This window comes from Dromaius novaehollandiae, chromosome 1, assembly GCF_036370855.1.
Source record: "Dromaius novaehollandiae isolate bDroNov1 chromosome 1, bDroNov1.hap1, whole genome shotgun sequence".
NCBI lineage: Eukaryota > Metazoa > Chordata > Aves > Casuariiformes > Dromaiidae > Dromaius > Dromaius novaehollandiae.
In genome coordinates this window covers 163922343-163947041 of record NC_088098.1, presented here as the reverse complement: position 1 = coordinate 163947041, position 24699 = coordinate 163922343, and the positions used below count along the sequence as shown (strand labels likewise).

Genomic DNA, 24699 nt, shown 5'->3' with positions numbered 1-24699 from the left:
AAACATATCAGAAACTGTTATAGTGTAAAGTCAGATGTATGCTTTCACCTTCTCTTTTAGCACAAATTACCATTAACATAGAAAAACTGGTTTAATACTTTCAAATTCATATTAAAAGTGCTGCATTTATTCATGAATCAACAGAATAAATAAAGGGAATGCCATTACTTTGCACTCTTCTCTCCAGAAATTCTGAAATCACCAAGGAACCTGAATCCTTTCTGTCATTGCTTTATATTGTCACTGTGGAGTGGGAAACACATGCTCTACTCCACTATGACAAGACAATATTGCGAGTAGTACCTAACATGTGCTTAGCACTTTTAATCCAAGATAGAATTTCTGGCCTGGGAAGTGTGCATTATAATACTACATTAGATTTTAAAGGTCTGAGATGAAACAATTAAATAGGGGAATGAGAGGATGAAGGAAACAGCATTTACCAAAGGAGCTTCACACGCTTATCGAATGTGACCCATTCATGTAGTCTAAATTTAGGTATAGAAACTCAAGTGGATGCCCTCCAGAAGATGATTTATCTTGTCTTTCAATAGACGGGATAAAGAAGCCTCCCAAAAGAGGGCCTGTTTCTCTCCTTTGAATATGGAAGGCACATTACTGAATAGATGCCTAGCTTTTTAATGACTGAAAAAGGGTGAGATGAAGAATCCTATCACTAGAAATAATTGAGGATCCTTATTAAAAAACCTTTCCCTGAACTCTGTGCTCTCTCTGCGGGAAACCCATACCCTTCTAGTGCAAAGTACTGTATTATATACCATTCTAAATTTATGTATACACACTGCTTTCTTCTGTCAGATAGGCCCAGTATTAATGACTTTGACTGAAAGCCTCCTAAACTCATTGAGTGTCTTGCCGATGACTCTAATGGCTGTTTTAAGTTCACCATGCACAGCCATGTTGTGTCATACTGATATGTAAATTGAAATGCATCAGGCTGTCATCTATGAAGTGCTTTTTGTCACTTGAGATATTGAAAGACAAAATCACATAAAAACCCCTGTCTGTTCTCTTTATAAAGTTGTCTTAGAAGATAGAATGGTGGTTTTGGCTGAAAACAGAATGATATCCGTTTGTCATGGTGCAGTTCTGAATAGTTTTATAGAAATGATCAGGATTATCCTGGATTTACTGTGCTTTAATAAAGAGGAGAATCTGATCCAGTGACAGTGATGTGACTGGCAGATCTAATATGGGTAAGAAGAGCATGGCTCTCATCAGGATCATGCACATCAGGATCAGTCAGTTACTGTCCAACTTATTTTGGGGGTATGTTCCAATGGACTTTGTGTGGGAGGGCTGCAGTGGAAAACACTGCCATCAGTATGGGAGTGTTGATTTTTGCATTCCTGAAAATCACTGCTGGATGTGCTAAATGAAGACAATTGGCAGGAATCGATTAGTCCCACAGGAGGGTGTTATTAAGGGTTGAGCTCTTTTCACAAATTGCCCCTTCTGCATTTATTGCTCAAGAAACATAACCTCAGCTACCCCGACATTCACAGGGCAGGAGATTGATATACTCCTTTTTCTTTTTCTTTCCTCCCCCTTAAACTCTACAGGTCAGTCCCACCCCAGGGTGCATCCGGGCACTAATGAAGATGTTGTACTGCCCGTACTGCAGAGGACTTCCCACTGTGAAACCTTGCAACAACTATTGCCTCAATGTAATGAAGGGCTGCCTAGCAAATCAGGCTGATTTGGATACTGAGTGGAATCTGTTCATAGGTAAGAAGAGTTTAAATATTAGTGGAAGGAAATGCTGGTAATAGCAAATATCTGCAGAGTTTTGTGAGGTTAGAAGGCACCATTGGTTAATATTTATCAAAAAACAACTGTAGATGATTCTCACTTCTTAATTGACCTTCCTGGCTTGCAGTAAGAAATGGCTATTCCACCCCAGAGCCATTCTTATGAAATATGTAACAGTAATGGTGTGATGTTAAGGCTTCTGAGCTGAATTGTTACATGATACATGAAACGTAGTGAGGAAGCTTTAGTTGAGGATATGATAACAAGCTTAACATGGGAGAAATAGTCTGTATTAGAACTGAAAAATAGGCTCTTGGAAGCTGAAAAGATAATAACACTGTTGAATATCCAGTCAACGAACTGCAACTGCTGCTTTTCTTAATTTTGGTACTATCTAAGTACCACAGTACTAAGCAGAGGGCTTAAAAAGTTACATACATGGCAAATTATTAATTCTCTGTTCTGGGTTAAAATATGTTAATGTTTTCCTTTCAGTATAGAAAGCATCAGACATGCAAGCAATATGTTAGAAATGGAGTATAGAAAATTTGTATTGAAGGAAAATTGCTATTACAGTTTTATTTGAATAATTCTTCACTAGAGTAAACTAATAAAAAAGAGAAAGAAATCTCCTTAAACAGCTATTCATATGTCCTGGAGCAAAAGGACTCCCAGAAGAGTAACATTTAACAAGAAATAAGAGCTTCAAGTTGCTTTTGATCATATACAGTACAAGGGTAGGATGCAGAATTAGACAAGGCTAATGATAATATAGAAAGAACAGAAGCAGCTAGTTATATCAGTCATTAATGAGCTTCATCACTATACAAAGCCCAGACTGGATTTTTGGAAAATAGAAGCAGCTGGAAAACAAGAGATAAAACTGTGCTTATTATAACTAAAGGAAGGAAATTCTTGTTTCTACATTTAGAAAGACAATATAGGGGTAATCTCATTTTGCTTACTTTCTAAATCCCACCCACCAATGTGACTTTGAAAGCTTGGCTCTGACTCACTCATGCATTTTCACTTTACTCAGCACAGAGGTGGTGCAAGATGGGGAGAAGAAAACAGGATGAAAAATGAATCAGAGTAAGCAAAATAAAAAACAGTATTGAGTGTTTTATAAAAATAGCACAAATAATCAACGGTAATGAACATGCCTTCTTAATTCCTTGTGCTGTTTAAAGGAGCCAGCAGGAGAAGCAGTGCTGAATGGGGGGATACCCATGGGATTACTGGTGTGAAAGGAAAAGAGTAGGCTGGGAGGAGTTGGTCCATACGAAAGCTAAGTAGGAGCAGATGGGAGTGTAATGCCTACTTCCTGAAGACTTTGTATAAACTACTTACCCTTTGACATTGAAGAGTAACCAGGAGCGGAACCGTAAGCAATTCTGAGCAAGAAAATAATGTAGGCTTTTAGAAATTAGGCTTTTTAATTAAAATAAACAACACAGTTTTTATTAAGGTAAGCGCCTGTTCAAATGAAAAGTTGGAAGTTAAGATTTCAGGTCTTAAGAGAAGATTTCCTTTTCTGGTGCTTTGAATTCAGTGAGAGTGCTGGGCAGTAGTTATGCATTCACAAGTGTGGAAGTGCTTATAGATTCAGGCTTTTAGCATCTTTGATGCAAAACCCTCGCCTTCATCAGTCTTGCACGTTTTGATTGCTCCTGCTCTCACAAAAGAAAAACTGTATGAAAAGTTGCACATGATGTTAAAAGATAGTACTAATTTAGTATTAAACACCATGTAATACACTGTGTGCTTCCTTAAAGGAAAGCAGACTGCTGTGCAATTATGCCTTCAGGTATGTGATGACAAGGCAGTGTAAAGTACAAATACATCGAGAGGTATTTTCTTTCTTCTACCTATACAACTTGATAGGGAAGGAATAGAGATGGAGAGAGAGACTTTCCTATGTTTGGAAAAGGTATTCTGTTTTATCGCGTTTTGTGAGGCTTCTGACAGCTTTGCTGAAGATGAGGGTCCTTAGTCCTTCCTTTATGTAAGATTGAAATGCAGCGAGTTGTCTCTGTCTCTGACAGCTGTTGGAGGTTTTCTAATAACACGTGCAATTCCCTTAGTACTAAACACAACAAAACTTCTACTCACTGAATTAAAACGAATGGCAACATTTTACAGCACCACTGAGCTATGAAAGATTGGAAACTATGCATGAACGGTTTTTATCCCTGTTCCAATGTTAGGAACCATGCACTAGGAAAAGAAAATAATTTTGTGCACTAACAGTCTCTGCATAGGCAGGATTCCCAAATGTTAGTGCATATTCATACACAGCAAGACAGTTTTGCTTAGCTTATAATCTGTGCATTGCAAGGTCTTTTTGGCAAAGGTTCATACTGAGAGAAAACTCTCAGATGTGTTTGTCACTAAGAAAATATCGTAGCTTGGTATGTATGTCCTGGTATTGTTCTGTAGCTACTTTAATTGTTCAGCGGCACCCAAAATCTACAAGTGAGAAGGAGCAGAGGGAAGTAAATGGGCCTCTGACAGCAGGATACATTGCATATTCCACCTAGTTTATAAATACAAAACTCAGGACTGAAATCACATTTATATAGTACTAATAAATCTTGCATCCACTTTAAAAGCTAGGGAGAGTGGGACAGCTTCTCCTAAACATCTGGTGCTTTCCAAGGTTTTATAGACTGTGAAAATTGGTAAGAGGTGAAACAGCTGCAGCAGCATGACACATGGTTTATTATATTTTTCCTATTTGTGTCACCTTAAGGTCTGTGTCCTTTTTGTGTAACATTTCATTACAGGCTTTTTGTATTTTGTTGCTTTTGTTATGGCACAATAAAAGCCAAATGTATCACGTAATCTTCGAGCAGAATTCATATGAAACTCAGAATTTTGCCTGAGAAAGGGTTTAGCAAGAAAAGGAAGACATAGCCCTTACTAATTATATGGCATAATAGTAAACATAATACATTTTTTAAAAAGTAATAATTAAATGCTTCTTCCAAGTATCTATATAATAGGTTCAAGAGGTATTTAGAAGTAAATAAGCCACACTAGCTTTGAAAATATCTATTTTGACAAAGCTTGCTTCTGATGTTTTGCCTTTAGTTATAACTCATGGTCTCCTTTGCACCGGTCTCAGGAAAAATTAGAAAGTGAAAGATGAAAAGAATGAGTAGAAAAACTGTACTTCTGGAGAAAAAGATTACCTCAGAGGAGACTGATCTGGATGATTCTGTGGAACAGGGAAAAGAGAATTTTCCCTATGTCCCATAGCCCCAAGGGATATAGTCCAAATTATGCTTCTCTCCATGGAACTACGCCAATTAACAATGACGAAGGTTTACCCGAGGATCCCAGTGTTCATTCTGTCATGAAAACACAGAAAAGACAGAGAGGAAGCTGTTCCCAGTTGAACAGACTCAAAACCTAACTATCTTGGGGAATTATGTTCAATTTTAGCAACACTGTTACTTTTCTTTCTCTAGCTACCCTGCATTTCATGCTCTGTTTGTATCTTGTGAATCTTCCACTTTTCTTGATGCTAGCTTCCCCTAATATTGATCAGTTAATTCCCATCAACCGCTCTTTTTCTCAAGCAGGAATGACAGCCAAGGAACATGCTCTCCTTAGTGGGCACCATGCTTTCCCTTGGTGCCCTCATTAAGCTTCAGAACTAACACCTGCAGAAATATGATTTACATGCAAGAGTGCACATGTCATTCTGGTCGTTGTACTCGCTTATCCACAGGCTTATGAAGGCAAAGTGGCCACAACTTATTTCATATCTGCAGAACTTTTTTCACAATCGGCTGTGTGTTTAATTTTTTTTCTTCTCTCTCTTTAGATAAAAATGTAGAGGATACTAAATCTGATTATGTCAAGGAAGAAGGTGGGCTAAATATGATGGCACTTACTTAAACGATATGAGAGGGTAAATCTAGACAGTGGCTGTAACCACAACAATGATTGTACATGGACTTATTTTGTAGACATCTAAAGTAAATCATAAATGCTCTGTTGCTGTATTTAGTGATAAAATGTACACTAGTGTAGTGTCGTGTAGTGCCTGTGGAAATCGCGATTGCTTTGCTGCAACCCGTGGAGGTTTGCTATTGCGCTAGTGTGTATCCATACCCATGCTCTTGCTCGGTCTGGACAGTAAGTGGCTTTGCTAGCAATGTATTCAACATCTGACTAGTTCGCTGTAACAGGGCGGGTCAGCATATGATTCACTCAGACTTTATTCATGGCCAGCAAAGGTAGCATCCAGGCTCAGAAAGCCCGAGCCATCTCTTGCTCCCAGTGCCCTGCTATACATCAGCCACAGGAGAAAAATCTTATCTGCAACGTTTCAGCAAAAGCTTCTCCTGCCAGTCTTAAAGTTATTACACTTGCTGTCAGTGCAGCCGTTCTGAACTACGAATAAACTTTCTCGTTGCTGTGTTTTAAGAATCTCTCTGGTTTCTTCACGTCAGCATGACTCCGGCACTTACCTTAGGAAACCTCTTGAAACAGAGTTTATGCAATCTCAGTTATAGCAACTCAATCACTTTAAGTAAAAGTCCCCATGAAAACCTTAACTACTTATTCCTAATGAAAGCTTTAGAGTGATGAAAATATGCAATCAGTTTGATTTACTGCTTATAAAAGCCTTCAGGACTATGTAATTTCTCTGTTCCGTGTGTAAGCCCAAGGATAAATATTTTCCTTTTTAAGCTTCAAGGGACCACCCAAATCTGTTTGGTTTTTTTTATGGGTTTATTAACAGAATAACTGTTCTTTTCAAGCCCCACTTTTTTGTTCATTAAAAAAATCAGTCTATAATTGTAATAGGATAAAGAAAATTGTAGAGGATTACTATGTGTACTGCTACTGTAAATAAGCACAGCCATAGCTGTATAAGCAGCTGCATACTAGTTCATAAATGTAGAAAGCTCAGAAGTGTACCAAGGTAGGTAAAGGAAACCTATGCAAAAGTTTGGGTTGTTTTACCCTTCCTTCCATGCAGCATATGGTATCTGTTGCTTATACCCCTTGGCACTATAGACTAGAGGTTGTCCATCTTTTGTAGCTATCAGTAGACAAAAGTCTTTCTCCTGCTTGATTGTGCTAAGAGTGAAAAACAGAGATTTTAACAACCTTGGTTGCACTTGAATTTCTTGCCTGACCATCTTCCTCCTTAAATCATTATATGAAAGTGATACGCTGTGATATTATATGTTAGCTTCTTTCAAGGACTCCAGGAGAAAAAATAAGTGATATTATCCACTCCATGGATAGGTATCGCAGAAGGTTCCTACAGTCCTGGAGTGCCATTACTTCAAGCTCAGACTTTCCAGCAGAAATTGATGCATTTTGGTTTGATGGGCATAGAATCATACTTGAGTCTGAACACTAAAATTTCATAACATGCATCTTGTGTTCATATGAAAACTGATAGCATTGATGGGTAAGACAGCCTAAAAATCAAAACCTATGAAGTCTTATTTTCAGTTACAGTTGACTTAACAAAAGTTTAATTGTTCAGGCTAAAATTATCCTTACTTGTGTTTCTTCCCAAATGAAATGCGTTGTGGCACCTTTAGTGAAACCATCATTGCCACCCATCAGAATGAGAATAGGGAAAATGTTAAACTAATGCTAATCATCTTTTCTACCCATTTCTTAGAGAAACTTTAGTGCCTCCAGAGTTTGGAGAACTAATCTTTTCTTTAAGTCTCTTGTCTGTATAGACTATAAAAGCTATTATTATACACAGATCAGTATTCCCTTAGTCAAAGTGGAAGAGTTTGGTGGATGGCTCTAAGGGTTCTGGAGCCCAATCCTAATTATAAATGAAACAATGGAATCTGTATTTTAGAATTATTTTTTCCAACTTTGTCTTGTGTTTCCCAAAAGGCAGGGAGAATGGGTAGGAATAGCTGTTGTGTGTTACGACTGCAAATTTAGTTGATTGGAAGTTAAGAATGCCCAGATTTAAAGTTACTGACATAAATCTAATGTTCTTTATGGAAAAAAACTTACGTGTACTTCAGGCCTGCCAGTTTCCACAATGTATAGCATCCTACCCTAAGGAATTTACATTTTGTTTAAAAAGCAAGACTTAACATCATAAAACATTTATGAGAGTTCAGGATATCCCCAGAAAATATGCAGTCACATGAGTGAGCAGTGAACTCCATTTGATGATGCCTAATTAAAAGATTGCAGTATTACCATTTTTAAATTCTCTACCAAGTAGTAAGTTCTGCGATCCCGTATTTTCCTCTTACTTTCCAGAACTAATGGAATCGTTGCTTACACCTTGAATATGACACCAAAACCTGATAGCTACTGGTTAGTCAGAGTATGTAGGAGCACCCCTGAAACAGAGAGAACATGACCATTCAGTGAGCAAAACAATGATGTGTAGAAGAGAGAACCATATTTGTGTTTTTCCCTACTGCTTTTTTTTCCCCCTCACACGCTGGACATGTTTGCACAGTTAATTCCTCAGATGGTGATCAGTTCAACGCAAGGGAAACTATCCAAAGTTGTGTGACTGCCAGCAGCATGCAAACGTCAGTACTTGCCTGCTCCTCAAATTTTTCTTACTTACCCCTCTAACTCTCAAAGCCTCCCCCAGGGCAATACAGTTTCTTGCAAGCCGCTTGGAGACCAAGGCCCTGTATATTTGCTCTAGCATGTGTCACTGAAGAAGGAGGCCCGTCCCTCTGAGACTGAGGGTTTTCTGCTCCTGTAACTGACTCCAGAGGGTTGGGGTTTGTCTAGCCTAATCTTGCTGTTTGCCGATACTGTTGGCAGCTCTTTCCTTGGAGGATGCCTACCTAGAAGGATGCTAATGGGATCACTCAGGGTGACCCTGAAAAATTGCAAATCCCGAGGAGGGGCTGTGGATTCTTAAAGATGCGGATGCTTAGCTGAATGATAGCAGCAAGCTTTTCTTGGGCTCTTGAGCTTTGGAATGGCTTGTGGAAATGAATTATGCCAGTTAATTACACTGTCTTTGTTAAGAACAGAACGATATTAGTATGTGTGAAACAAGTCAGTCATCATCAGGTAATGTGACAGTTGTGAATACAGGATCAAATCTGGCTGCTCCAGAATTCTGTCCATACCATTCCTACACAATATACCTGAATCGTGTGATTTCTGCATTGGTGGGGAAAAAGAATCCCAAAGCTGGAAGTGCAACATACTTGATGTTTTTGCTGCACCTAGCACAGCAGAGCCCTAAATTGACTGCAGCATTTACATGCTGGTGTGTAGCAATAGTATCATTTGAAAATAACAGTGCAGATCAGAAATGTAAATATATATATATATGTGTGTGTATGTGTATATGTGTATGTGTGTGTGTGTGTGTGTGTATCTCTCTATATATACATAAAGTTTGAAAGATTCTATAATGAAACCATCAAACACAAATGATGACTTCTTAGTTCCATTTGCTTTCTGCATCTTCAATTCCTTCGTATCATTTTACACCGAAGTGAAATGACTGGTTAGTGCACATTAGCTCAGTTTGGAGGTTGCACAGAATAGCCAATTTCTCTGTGTTTATGTTCAGGGGAAGTGCTGGGGAAGCTGTTTTGACACTGCCCTTCAAAATGCAATGAGTGAACACAGTTGTGTGACATGAGCCATCTTTAGAAACAAAAGAATGTGTTCATTACTTATTACTCAAATACTGTGTGATTCAAGCATGATTATGCTGTATTTTTCCATGTCCGTAACTATGCTCTCGAGGGAATTCATGCTTCCAGAAGTGCAATAAACAGTAATGGTCATTTTGTTCTACGCTATATTAACACCTCAAAAGAGTTTCCTCTTCAGTGAAGGAATTGATCTCTTAATGATGCTTGGGTAAAGCTACATCTCTGTTTACCTGTTAGGGCATCCCTCAGGCACCTCACTGATCTCCTGTTTCACAGGTCAGGGAGCAGCTGGAAAATATCGTGGGTCTTACCTGGTCTGGTTTCCCTTCTGGTTTCCAGGGGTCCAGGGCATCTGGTCTCTCTGACATACAAAATGATGTGAATGGAGTGCACACCTGGACGCCAGCACTTGGCAGAGCTGCTTCGTTCATCATTTACATATGGCTGTGTTACCTGAAAGAACTGCTTCAATGCGGTTGCTTTTTCAAGGATTACAAAGCCAACTGATGAACATGTGGCTCCCCACTCCTTTCTGCAGTGGTAGAAAATTGGGAGAGGGAGGAGGGGGGAAAATAAAGAACTTTTAAAAGGATTTCCCCAATACAGAATGCCTTAAGCTGAAAATAAATGCAGCAGCAGATTCCTATGAAGCAATATTATCAAATAATATATAAAATCCTAATATATTATAAATTTTTTCTATTCCTCTGAATGATTGACTTGCAGGGCAAAATGAAGACTCATAGTCCTGACTATGACTTTGAAGATAACATATACAAGTATAATTTAGGGTTAAATTAAAATGCAGAACTGAGAAATTGTCTGCTGTTTCTAGTTGGAGTTAGCCAGACTAATATGCCATATCCAAACTGCAGCTGATACCCATCTCATATATAAACATATCTGGTTAAATAGCCAGTTTGTAAATCTCACTCCTTCCCTTCTCGTAGCCTGTGTTTTGTGTAACTAGTTTTTATTGCTGTTTGACAAGTAAAGAATTTAGAGAGAGCTGTGGTTTCAAGTGTCCTTTCAGGGAGTGGAACACATTCCTTCTATATTGCTGGTATTTCTTGAAGGATAGTGCTTTGGGTCATTTTTTTTTCTTTAACAGAAATACCTAAAAATAGGTCATATTAAGAAAAGTCTAGTTATCCACTAGAGTAAAATATGCATTGTTTCAAACAACATAAAGAGATTTATTTCAAATCTTACAATCAGGAGAGGGTAGATATTCATTGAATTAGCTTGAACTTGCCACTTTGGTTGTATTTATTGAGGCAATGCTGTATTACACTGGGAAGCTTGAAAATTATATTTTCTCTGTAAACATATCTTCATTTACATCAACATTTGGCTGGCTCTGTATCGATAAACTTCATATGATCTGAATTTTATGTTTTGCAAATATTCTTATTTTTAAGGTAAAACATACTGATGCAACAGTCTGACTTTTGCTCACAGGAATACTGAATATTGCAATAATGTTTGTCTTTGTATCCATTTCTCTGCATTTTATTTCTGCTTGGGTTCAGCTGAGTTTGAGATGGCAGAGCTGGGAAAAGTCTTTTTTGAACTGTCCCACTGTTTTATACTTCTAAAATATTTTGTCCTGTAATCTGCATATATGGGTAGAAATTATTTTCAGTCCATTTTAGAAAACTGAATAAATATGAATCGGGTTTCTGACACTGAAAGCAGAATTTGAAACTATGCGATAGTATTTCAGATGATTGGTTTGTTCTGACAGATTGATTCATCAGCTATTTCAGATGCTCTAAGCTTAGTATTAAAAACAAATGTTAAATTCTGTTCTCCAGTAAATGTAACAGACAGATGCATGTAACTGAGCAAAGCTTTTGCCTAGCAAGAAACTTGTCTACCTTACCACTATCAAAAAACTGAAAAATATTTGAAAAGAATTTACTGAGGTTTTTATACCATATCAATAAAAGGTGAAAGGTGCAAATCCATGACCTCAATGAAGTAAAAGCAAAACTTGCTTTTTATCAGAATTTTGAGCCATTGCCTCTACCTGATAATGGTCAGTCTGTTTATGATAATATATCAGAGAGTATGATAACGTCTCAGTTTTTAACAGTCTTGTCCCATGTCTTTAACAGGAAACTGGGCATGTTTCTTTTTGGAATATGGAAACAAAGTAGTGCTGGCAACCAATCTTAATGTTTCTTTACAAAGAAATTCAGATGCTGTACATACATAATGTAGGGGGTTGTAAGTAATCTGAGAGTTTCCATTGAGACATTTGGGGGTTTTTTTAGTATCAGTTCCTTATGCTTTTGTATTCCTGGAATTTCACTGCAAGTTTTGGTTTAAGGTTTGAGTTTAAGGTTTCTCAAAGAATGAAGACTCAACCCACAGTTCAGTAAAAGAATTCAAACATGAAGACAAACTCAGTCTAAATCACTACACTTCCTTGACTTTTTAACTGCTCATGCAGGTCTTTTTTGAACCACACATAAATGACTCCATATTGCCAAAAGCTCAAAACCTTATTAGCAATTTGGAAAAACTAATTCCAATATTAAATTTTATATAGATGTTATACTAAGTACATATCTTCTTTGATATAAACAAAATCTTTTTTTTTCCTGAATTTTTTGTACCAGAGCAAAGCTTATGCTTAGTCTACATGCTGGGTTCAGAAAGAATTTCATAAGAATACGCTAATAGAAAATTGTGAGGTGTGTTGACTGGGCCATAAATTTCTCATGTCTTGGCAAAGAGCCTATAAGAAAGATTACTACATTGTATCCCATATCAGTGCCGAATAGTGGAGCAAAAAGTTTCGACTGTCAGATAAGAATTTTAGTAAAACAAAAGATTCAGGAAACAATCATTTCTTTCTGGAAAGGGTTCTACTGGTTCCCTTCTTGCAATATGTGTCTACTCTCCATTTCTTGCAAAGAAATTTTTTTTCCTGTTGGAAAAAAAAATGTATTTTTTTCTTCCTCTTTCTTTGTCTTACTGACAAAAAGTCTTATTGTCTCTGTAGTCAAGAGAACTAGACTGGCCAAGAGTGGAGTGAGAGAACTGATATGGCCAAGATTCATTGACTACTTTTGCAACAGTGAAATCTAAATATGTTTCGATGGTGCACATAAAAGCTTAAACAGACTGGAGAAAAGGGGTTTTCTCTTTTCACAATGATTATTTTCATCACTCTTGGTACTTACTAAAAAATTACCAAAGCATCTAGGCAGCTAAGGCAGGTAAGCAAAAGACACAATTAAATCACCAAAATGTGGGGGTAATATGAAAATCTCAACTCTTACATTTCATATTACTCTGTGTTACTCAGTGTCACCTGCCCTGTAATATAACATTCGATATCCCTTAATGTCATTTATATTGCAAGTTAACCTATGGGAGTTTAAACTCCCCTGACATGCATTTTTCATTTAGCCACCAAAAGCATATACTGAACTTTCCATGTCAGCAGTAACTCACTTTCGTAATATCACACTTCAATTTGTGGTAGCAGTAAAGAGCCTTCCTATCTGTCTTGTCTTATTAACTCTTAAAATACATATAACTGTGTAGGGAAAGCCAGCAGCTTGAAAAATGCAGAATGAAATTTTAATTCCACTGGATATTTGTTACTGATCTCAAATGAGAATGAGGGGTTTTTTTTTTTCAACCAATCTGTGCAGCTCACTGTAATGTTGTGAAATGAGGTGAAGGCCAGTCTTCACCTTCAGTGTGAAGGTTACAACAGCATCCTGCACTTCGCTCAGCTGTTGGATGAGATGAAAACCATCTCCAAGCCAAATGATGTACTGTAGTGAATGGACACGGCCAAAAAAGGCAAGAAGTTATCCTGAGCATGAGCCGATAAAACACAGAGCACTCAAGTATTTAACTTGAATTTCCTAGATGGAATGATACAGAAAGTCTTCCAGTAGATTTCACCCTCCTAATAAAACATGTAGGATCAGATCATAGCCACTGGCATCTAGTTATACTTCAGCATCCGTCTTTTAATACATTGGTTAAAGGAAGCTGATAAACAGGATATAGCCTGTCCATACTACAGGAAAGTAAGAGTGACAGTTCTGGCACATATACATATAGTTTGTGATTTATGTTTCATTTACACACTGAAAGGAAGAGACTTACATATTTCTTATGACAAACTAAAAATGAATCCTTGAATATTTTGCTAGTTGAAACTTTGCTGATATCTGTAGTGCTGGAAATATACCTTAAATCAGGTTCTCCTTTCTGTACCACACATATTCTTTGGTTAACTTTTTATAGCAATTAGAAAATGAAATAGTTGTGTTCCCTTGCTACCTTATCCTGAGAGAGTTTCTGTCATGAACACCTCTCTGTGGGAGGCATGAGAGATGGCCGCTCCAAGCTATGCTGATGTCTAAAAACATATTTCACTAATATGGACACCTTCTATTACATATATTAATAACTGACATCCTTCTTTTAGCAAGTTGACTACACTTGGACAAATCACTTCTAAAATATTAGTTTTCATCCACTTCATAATATTTAGTTTGAGTGTCTTCTCCATATACAATTAATACATTGTTATAGCATATTTCAACCTTTTATTGATATAAGTGCATATTGTATTTGGTTTGTTCAAATGCAGCTGCCAGGAAAAGAAAATAAATCCTAGTTGTCTGACTGATGTGTTTTGGAGTGTGTATATAGATTTAAAAATGTAAATTAAAAAAAAATAACAAGGATGCACAACTACAGTAATAATATCTGCTATCACCTTTTTAAGAAGCCTCTTTGGCTTTTCAGTTGTGATCAAACCTTTTTTATAGAAATGTAACAGTAGCTTGAAAAATTACTCAGGTTGAAATTGGGAGAGAAAGCACAACAGAACTTTAGCTGATGCAAATCATTTATGAACTATATGAACTATACATGAAGATCTGATTCCACTGATATTTAACGTATCTTCAAAAAAAAAATTCCAGAATGAATTCATTTGGTCAAGTCATTTGTTTACTGAGAGATAAAGTAAATATTTATTTTTCTTGTTGTGAAAGCACCTTTGAGGTCTCCACCCCACCCCCATTCAGTTCAGGAAGAAAAAAAGTCTCTTGATTCTAAAATTTGGGGAGTTTTTCATTCCCACTTACAAAAAGATTTTGATAGATTGACTGTCTAATTATATGAAGTCAAAAGCAGAGGTACACTAGTTTTAGCTAATTAGCCTATATCTGTGTATTTGTGCATAATCTGTGAATCATCATTTTAAATCTATTGCTAAATCTTTGTGTGGGACTGCGTGAAGTCCATTAGGTAGTGTAAATGTAGTCCTGTGTAGGGTTTCAAGTCTGATTCACCTTTATTTGAAATCCAGTAATATTAAATCAAGTCAGGATATAGTTTGCATCCAGTTACTTCTGTTTCTACCTGCCTTGTTGCTGCTGTTCAAGGTGAACTAGCTACTAGACTTCTAGTCGGCTCCTCCTTACAAGAAAAGAAACCATCAGGTAAATATAACTTGCACTTTTTGATGAATAAGTAATCTAAGAGCAGAATGGCAGGTTACAAATAGCTTTTTCTGAAGTACATGACAATGAATTATAATTTTCATCTTGTTCTCATCTCAGGCTCATTTCATTTGGAACCGTTATAGTCCCAAATTGCATAAAGTCTTGTGCCTACAGTACAGTGTGAGGGGCAAGACTGTAACCCTTTCCACTAATGCCAGTACACATAGTTTCCTTGTTGTTAGGTTTTTTCTTTTTTGATTGTCCTCACCTCTAGGATTTTCAGTATTCCATATAAACATGCAAAGCATGTTGTACACAGGAGTCTTGTACCATAGCTTAATCAATGCCATAGGAAATGCATTTCTACTTGCCACGATTCTTCACTTATTTTTTAAAAGCATTCTATTTTATTGTAGTTTTCACCTCTTTGGCTTTCTGAAACAAGTGATTAATGTGAAGAACATTATTTTCATCCCTAACAAATGTAAATAGTATTTATGTAGAAGGATAACATCTCTCTTTTTTTATTCACAAAATCCATGTGTTATCAGAAGTCCGTTGTGTTCAAACTCTGAATGCTTATGTATAAAACTACGTGTAGTTTGAGAGATCTTTATTCTGGGAATGCCATATGAAGTAAATAGTTCTTCTTAAATCAGTCTTCATTTATTTCAGCTAATGTTTTAGCACTCCAGCTCAGTTTATTTTCAGCTATAACCATAATATCTTTTATTGAAAAAGATGCCTCTTCATATTTTCTGCACACATGTGCTAAGCTGTTGTAAGAGAGGTAAAAGACACACAGATCTCTGACATACTGGGTTTCAGGAGATTCTTTTTTGAGAGGAGGAGGATAGATTTCCCAATAGTTCTTTCACTGCAGTTCAGAGAAGAGCTTAGAGTATGCTGCAAGGCCTTCAGGAATTGAAGTATTATTTCAAATGTTGATGATCTCTAAGGTGGACATGAAAAAATAATTAGCTTTTCATTTGCTCCTAGTCCAAATTGCTTTTGAATGCTTCTAGAAATATACTCTTTAAAATAACAGGTAAAATTGGCATTGAATTAGTAGTTACTGTATGTGCACTTGACAGGCATCACACAGGCAAGTGTGGGACTCTGGATGGTGCAGCCCATAGAAGAGGGGTTTGCTCTGGGGTGCTCCCCAAGAGTTAACGAACCCTGGTGCGTCAGGGTTGGAGGCACCACACTGTGGGGTTGCTGCAACCTAGGGGCACACCCTCCAAAGGCCCCACAACTGACAAGTCCAGACAAAGAAGAAGTGACACCATAGACCCACACCATAGACATCTCCATGCTGTGGAGCCATTCCCCATAGAACGACCTGCTAATGGGCACGTTGTTACACATGGAGCAGACCTGTGGGCTGAGCAGGAGGTGACCTGCTGATGAGCAAGCTGGTATTGACTAGACAGAGCCCCGTGGCCTTGGCATGGCTGTGGGCTGGCGTTGTTCTGACTGGGTATAAAAGGCAGTAAGCCACATATGCTTGGTGCGGACTCAGACCCATGGTCAGCTGGCTTGTGGACCCAAGGACCCACCTGTCAGTGGGGACAGCCCTGGTGTCAAGGGCGTGGTGGGGAGAAACCATGAGAAGAAACCAGGGAAAATTAGACCAGAAGGGTGGCCCATATGGGGCGAGAGCTGTCGCTCTACCATGCACCCATGATTGAACTGTAGAGCTCTGATACGTATATATATTTTCAGTTCTGTTGCATTTCTAGCTTTACTATAATTTTAACTCTGTTACAACCTCTTAGCGCTAAAAAATTCTCACACTTGACAAATGGTGGTATCTCGATTTCAGTGCAACTAGCCCCGGAATCCAAAAGAATCTCGGATGCCCCCTCTAGTGGCGTGTCACAGCACTCTATGCTTTTCATTACTTTTTACTGAAATTCTGTTGAAATTAATAGAGTAAATAGCTATTATATTGGCATAGAACTCTGTGTGGAAGAGTTAGGATTCAAGGCCGATGAGTTAGTTAGGAAATCTTATTATTTTCAGTGGAAATAGGCACCTATTGAATTTTCTTCATTTCAGTCTGAGTTCCATAACTATTCATTTGTAAAGAGTTTCAGTTATCTGTCAGATTCCATTAATTTAAACCGATGCAGCTAAGCTGTCAAATCCCTTTTGTTTGACTTGTTTTTTGTTTAGTAGATGTTTTTCTGGCCAAAAAGATATAAAACAAGCTCATCAAGTCCAAACTATTGTAGTTGACCTCATTAGAGACAGAACTGGAGAAGCTAGATAATATATGTGAAGGGTAAGAGAAAGGGCTACAGTTGCTCTATTCAGTGTTATATACACAGATCAATTTTATTTATTGTTCTTATTTATCGACTGAAAGCACTGAAGAGTATGGGAGGTGAGGGAATTTGGAAGAGTATGTTAGGAGGCTCTTTAAGAAGGAAAATTTAAGAACATTAAAATATTCTTATATTTAAAAGCCATATTTAAGCAGAGTCATTAAACTGTTGTTTGAAGAATGGCAGCTATAGTGTGTTTTATTTTTATTTTGGAGGATGGAGGACATGCCTTCATAGACTTTAGAGAAGTGCCAAGAATATGACTGCGCACCATCCCAATCACAACATTTTTTTACAATACTCCTATTTGATAGAAATAGTGATTCAATACGCTGCAAATGTGTGTGTCACCTTTCAGTGGATTAAATAAACAGAGAGATAAAACCCAGGCCTTTGAGAATCACAGTATTTTCTTTACTTGACCATAGGCCAGCAGAATAGCAGGTATCTCCCTGCTTTCCTAACATATAAACTGCAAAATTTTCACAGCGTTCATGGAGTTAATGGGAATGATCAGTGACCCAGATGGAGCACCTGCATTAAGCAAGTCTGAATGTAAATGGGTCCTTGGCAAATGCAAACTTAAGTCTTACTTGATTCCACTTTGACTCATGGGCATGGCTGAAATTTCTGAGCACATATCTTCTGGGTATTTGTGCTAAATTAAGACACACTATTTTCTAAATATTACAGTAAATTTTGGGGTAAATTGCTATTGTTTGGGGCACATAGGAGCATTGTGATGACCTACAGATGCCTTCCCACTATTTCAACAATTAAGTTTAAATCTCATCATTAAATGGAGGATTTTCCGCTTAGTGAAGCAGCACCTTTTGTTACCAGTGCATGTCTATTCCCAAAACAGCATGCTAGAGTACAGGGAGTTTGTATGTATTGGAAATTCAGGTCACACTGAAAAAGCACTATTGCTGAATGAGCAGTATAACATGGATATTGGTAAGATGCTTTGCAACATCTTTATACTGCAGTTAAGGTACAAACTGTGCTTTATTTGGCTTCAGCACTAATATCTGGTTTATGTACTAGTTACAATATAATAATATCAGCACCGACTTGAGCCTAGGCTTACTGCCTAAATATTTTCCTGGCCTCCCAAGTGACTCCTGTACTGAGCTTGGGGCTGGCCCAGACACATCTATAGGTACCTGTGCTGACTCCTGTGAAGCTTTGTTGAGTATTTCCAAGTAAGATGCTATCTTCCTTCATGCTATAGTGTAGGTATGTCTAGAAAGTGAAGGAATGGGGTAATTCTCCTTTTTTTCCTTTCCTTTTTTAAGGAAAGAAATAAATGAGCAAGAAGAGATGGTAAATAACATCCTTAATATGTGTGATTTCCAGTATGTACAATTCCTGCAGGTATAAACCTGAAAAGGCAGTAATTATCACAGTTTAGGGCTTATGTACTCATAAACTGCTATTAAGGCATCTCAAAATTCCTGGAATGATTCAGATGCAGTCTCTTGGTTACTGAGTTTCAGTTTGAAAGGTCTTATTCGATTCCCAGCTTTTAAGGCCATAATTTTTAGATTTCAGTGCATGTTTGGATAAGGTATCATGACTATCTGAAATTTCACATAAAGGTGGAGAACTGTGCCTCTAGCAAGCTGTAGCCCAAGACAACTAAAATTATTTCTCTCTCTGCAAAAGTTCACTATATATGTAATATGTGTAATAATGACCTGTAAGAGCATAGAAGGCAAACAGTACCTGAGCAGTTTGCACCCAGGCATTGGAGTAGATGCATATGTTACATGTCTTTTTTTTTTAATGCAGAATTACGAATATTTCCTGAAGGTATGCCTTCATTATTAGCTTAAGTTGATCTGAGTGCATGCTGCTTCAGAAAGGAGTGATGCCGGACACATATCCTTGTACTTTCCTATGTTCTAGTCCAGCACTGGACAGACAGCAGGGTCAGAGAACTGATCTGGATGAAAACTAATTCACCTTTTTTATCCCCCATTTTTCTTTAATGAGTGTGTCCAGCTGAGTTCGCTCTCTGATTTGGCTCTGCCTGTGACCCAGTGAGTTCTGGCACCATGGAGAGGGCGAGGCTGTGTGCTGAGACAGGAGGCCTCTAGAAACAATGAAGCAATGCTCTAAGATGCTCTGTGTTCTAATTTCTTTGTGTTGATTTTCCTAGTTTATAACCAATAAAATCTAGATTCAGGGATTAAAAGCCTTGGTTTTGCTCACAACAGCACAACGGTGACGAGACCCACTCAGGGATCCCCACTCAGGGATCCCCAGGCATCACTTTTTGACATTCAGGAGTTTAGAGCAAGGAAAACCTGAGACGCTTGGTACTTTCTTGTCTCTCTCTGGTCATTGAGCTTTGTCTTGCCTATGATTTGTGAAGCTCTGTATGGCCATGATTTCACATTTGGCACCACTTATGCTTAATCTGTTTATGGTAGCCCTCACACAGCAGCCAGGTGTGTCTGTACCGCTATATCATCAGCAGTTCTCTGATGCTGTGATCTTGTAGACAAACAAACAGCAGTGCCAACACAATGCAGGGAGAGACATCATGGAGGGGATAAGCCACAGGGCCTTATAGAAGACGTGTGGGGAGAAGAGAGAGAGAGTGTCTTAGGCCAGTGGTGTGGTAGAAATAGTAGTCAAACTGCGATTTAAGAGATTAGTTTGATGTTACAGTGGGATTAAGCTATGGGTAGCTGTCCTTTTACAGGTCAGTCCCACTTCTGCCCTTACCACGTGCGTCTCCCACTTCTATTTCCAGCAGCAGTGGTGCTCTGTGAGCCTGTAGAGATTGTGAGACCAGACCAGCAGAAAACTAACCGTACCACAATACTGTGCTAAGCTTTCTGCTCGTTCAGCTACCTGAATTGACTTATATGCCACAATGTCATCTTATAGACAAAGGACATGGCATGGAATGAGGACCTCTGTGTTAATAAGTAGATCTGTTGGTGGATTTAGCAATAATATCAGACTACAGCCTTGAGGTGAAGTTTCTTGAGAAGGGAGAGCCAGTCTAAGAGCTGGAAGCTACCAAAAGCTGTAGACTCATTCCCAGCCATATGCTCCTTCTGCTTCCCTTCTCCTGACTTTTTTTTTTCCAAGCTGGATCAGCTTACCTACCTGGTAGAAAGCTAACTCTGCAGGGGAAAAAATGTTTTAAATTGTCAGCCAGTTTAGTGAGCTGCATTAGCTCAGGAAGTAGCTGTCCCAAGCAGAAATGCAAATCATGACTTTACATGAGATAGCTGAACCCACTGCTGCTGAAAAAGGAGGTCTTGTCACTTATCCTTTCTCCATCACTGTGCCCTCTTATGGCTGCACATTTGCAGCAATTCCTTTGCATTCCCTTTGATGCTGCTCAGAAGAGTTGTGAACAGGATCATTGGCCAACCATGAAATAGTCTGCCTCCCCCCAATCTTTTTCTTTTTTAACTGCACTTGTTTTCTGATTGATTACTGAGTTGTCTTGGCATATTGTCAGATCAGATCCTAGGCCAATATATCCTAGAGCCATTACAAAATAAGCTGTGAGTGCTTGTAACCAGGAGCAAGGGTGAAATGTGTGAGAGAATGGGATCCCCCACTCTCCTTTTGGCAGCAGTGAACTATTAGACTGGCACATGCTCTTACATGCCACTCCACCCTAAGAGTCTACTTTGAATTCTTCAACAGAGTTGCATGTCATGTACTGCTGCAAAAACATGCATCTCCTTAAAGAAAAGAAGCTGTCAATTGCCTTATATGCTTGCCAAATAGATTATTTGGTTATTCTGGTTTTAATGTCTGCAAGTTAACTCCTGGTTTGCAGACTCCCTTATACAATGGAGGACATTAGTTATGTATAATTTTCAGTTTTTCTTTTGCACTTGTTCCATTTGTCCTGTTTCTTGCTCTAGTGTAAAGAAGTTGTGACTTTGTTTTATCTTAATTTTCAACTATTCTTCTAAAAGACATCTCACAGTACCATACTGGTGGATGTGCTGTGCATGTCATCCTCCTCTACTCAGTAGACTGAAATGTTTTATAGACTTAACTATGTTTATAAAATGGAAATAATGAAGAACTAAGTGAGGAAAAGAACAATAAAAATGGTGGAAAAGGAGAAAAGCATGTTTTTTTAAGATGATGAGATGTAGAAAAGCTGTTAGAGATGGCAAAAATTCTATTTAAGAAGGCTCCTGCACCAATAATGGTAATAAAATGAAAAAAGACAGAGAAGAAGATAGTATCAGACAGAAGGAGTGGGGAAATATGAAGCACAGACAAAGTCTGGGTGGTAACTTGCAGTAAATCTGTCAGAATATTACAGGAGGTAAGCTTTGCTCTGGATTCTGAAATTAATGCCATTTTTAACATATTTATGATTCATCGTATCCACAAGGAAATGGGAAGTAGCTGTGAACAGAACACTTCACAAAGCCCTGAGAAAGGCAGTTTCAGCCCCATCTTAGAACCGTATTGAGGATCTCCTCTTTCCTTGTGTTTTTGAAATGTTTTAGTCAGAAAATCAGAAAAACAGGCAACAATAAGAGGTTTGGCTAATCAACACTGACAGTAAAAATGAGGGAAGGCATTGCTAAAGAAGCTGAGAACTATGATCAAATTCACAAAAAAGTTATAATTTAGGAAGAAGAGGTCCTCTCTGTCTATTGGATTATGAGTATTTCTGGTAATAAAAACATCATAGCTGTGCTTTAAATAACTGGATTGCTTTTTTATAGACATTAGTGAGAATCTGAACACAATGAGAAGGGTTTGTGCATGAGGAAATACTACTTTTGACAAAACTTCAACAGAAAAAGTAAAATATAATTTCATGTCAAAACAAATGAGGTCCACTGCAAAGTGACCAGTGTTTAGAACAGCTATCTCTTCAGAGATGGTGAAGGGGGGAATGGGGATTTCCCCTGTCCTGTAAGAATGACCTAGACAATATTGCGATTATACAGCGAGTCTTCAAAGACCATGGTTTCATCCTGATCTGGAATAGGAACATTTTTAACACTTTAAGGTTTCATCAAGGTATATGTTGTCTTTAAAAGCCATCTGTATGTTGCTACAGCCTTTTAAATCACCGTAATGTCACACTATGTTAACTATAAAGAGCTTCCCAAATAGATATTTTAGTTAACAGTGTTCTATGTTGTCTTCTAAATAAACACGAGGTTTTCTGTTACCAGAATGTTCAACACTAGCACAATTCTGAGATAAGCGTGAGCATATGAGGAGGACTGTAATTACAGCAATTATGGAAAAGTAATTTACTGGTTGTATAAACTGAACAGCTTTGAAAGACAGTGGATCAACCATAAAAAGAAGTTCAATATTGAAAATAAATACTTTGGGACCTGTGAAATGGTTGTTATGTGGATAAGCAAACTGTAAACAGTTTGCCTAAAGTGCATGTATCTTCATTTTGGAGACCCTTATAAATATAAGTTTGTGTTCTTATAGAAAGACTTAGAGATGTTGAAATTACACAGAGATATGCAGACTTGTCATTTCCCATCTGGTATGTACACAGGGCTTACTAAAGAAACAAATAAAAACAAATAAATATAATTGAATTTACATGTCTTTGGGGAAAAAGAACAAAACCAAAACCCTTACATTTTGAATCAGGTAAAAAAATTGTATATTTAAATGGAAAGTAATATGGAATGATTTCAAAATATGAAATGACGAGTTTTGTTATCTAGAGAAATGTTTGATCCAAATCCTTCTCCTAAAATGTGTATCAACTTCTATTACATTTGGATGGCTTAGAAACCAAATCCACATGTAAACAGTTAAGTTTTAGTCCACTAATATTCAACCTGAAGTTTATAGTGTTTGGTCAACAGACCACTACGAGTTCGTCAGCTGTTTATAAAGCTCCACAAAATGTGATTAAGGAAAGCAAGTTCATGCAACTCATACGAAATTTCTAAAGAAGTTTTCACCTTCACCACACAGGGTGGAGTGCATAAATTTTAAGGAGCACATAAATAGGAGGAGGAGGAAAACTATCTTCTAGCTGAGATTTTGATCAAATCAGGCCCATTTTAGCAATGGCCATATTTAAATCTAAGGTGATACTGCAGATAGCTGTGCTCTGCAGCAACATCCTGCTCTCCTGATCAGAGGACACGATTCATCTCTGTGCCTGCATCCTTCCCATGAAAATCTGAAATTAGGAATAGAGCTTCCCCCCCTCAATTTTGCCTCAAATGGGGTTGGGACTTGGCCTGGGTGCACTCCCAGAGCTTGAGAGACACTTCTGTATCTTGTGTTTAAACAAAGTGTAAGTGGTGAGAACGGCAGAGATCTTTCCTATACATCAAGCCAGAACAACCCAAAACCTAGCATAGTTCACTGGATAATAATAATAAGGTTCCTCAGATCTAATGCCTGAAAATGGATGGTCTGATTGTCAGTTGCCCATAACCCACATATTCCAATTTTACATTGGTCTCTGATTAATAGCATCCATTACAAGCACTGGCCGTAGTCTGCAGTCAAACTAAACCACATGGCAATTGAATGTTCCATTCCTTTGTACTAAGTCACAGCATTTAATCGCATTAGCACAATACTAAACCATTATAAGCAAGTCAAGAGCAAATAATGAAACCTGAATAACTATTTAGTCATTCAAACTTTGGGGACTGTTACATAAGAAACTGTCACTTACACTTTGCAGGGAGAAAATTAAGATTTCTGTATATGAGTTAAATGCTATTGAAAACTAAAGGGCTGGGCCAAAACTGTTGTAGAAAATAAACTGCTTTAAAAACAACCCTGCTGCTGTAAATGTTTCTTTTTATATGAAGCATTTGACTTAAATGGATTGCAGTTCCTCTTGGCTGTATGAAGGAAGGTACCCTGAAATGTTTTAAAAAGCTCTTGTATTCTACCTTTAAAGCTTTGGTGTATTAACTTGGCAGAAAATGGCTTACAAGAAAACCTTGCTTACATGAATGACAAAGCTGAAGAGTTCTGTATGCTATGGAAAGAATACATCACTTTGTCAGTGGGAAGGAACATGGGTACCAGTGGGGGCTCATAAAATGAATAAAGGGTTTTGCAAAGGGATGAAATACTGTAACCCTTGGTCTTGTATTTTGTAGCATGTCCAGAATTTTTCATTCCTATTTATAACTTGTTTTTAAAATCAGTGAAGCTGAGCAAAAGGAATATAACAAAAGAGATGCCAATTTGGATAGTTACCTACTTTATTAACAATTTTCATTCAGTACATCTGGTTTCTTAATTGCATCTTTCTGGAGCAGTCCTGTAGAACTAAGTAGGTGTGGAAATAACAGGGCTATGTAGAAATGCAGCAGATATTCATATACAATGCTGCAAGATCCTATTAAATGTAATCTGCAGTATAATACATATAATTGCTGGTTTTTAACTACCTAATGAAATTCTATACCATGGAAGCTATAAATGAATTTTTAAAATATA

The 24699-nt window shown here is 37.7% G+C and overlaps 1 protein-coding gene across 1 annotated transcript in view; it reads left to right on the top strand.

Moving 5' to 3' along the window:
• Nucleotides 1–24699, top strand: part of GPC6 (glypican 6) — a 757595-nt gene that overhangs the window by 550349 nt on the left and 182547 nt on the right. Inside the window, exon 4 of the mRNA XM_026119440.2 lies at nucleotides 1584–1749. Coding sequence (XP_025975225.2) covers nucleotides 1584–1749 — 166 coding nt within the window. The remainder of the gene's footprint in view (nucleotides 1–1583; nucleotides 1750–24699) is intronic.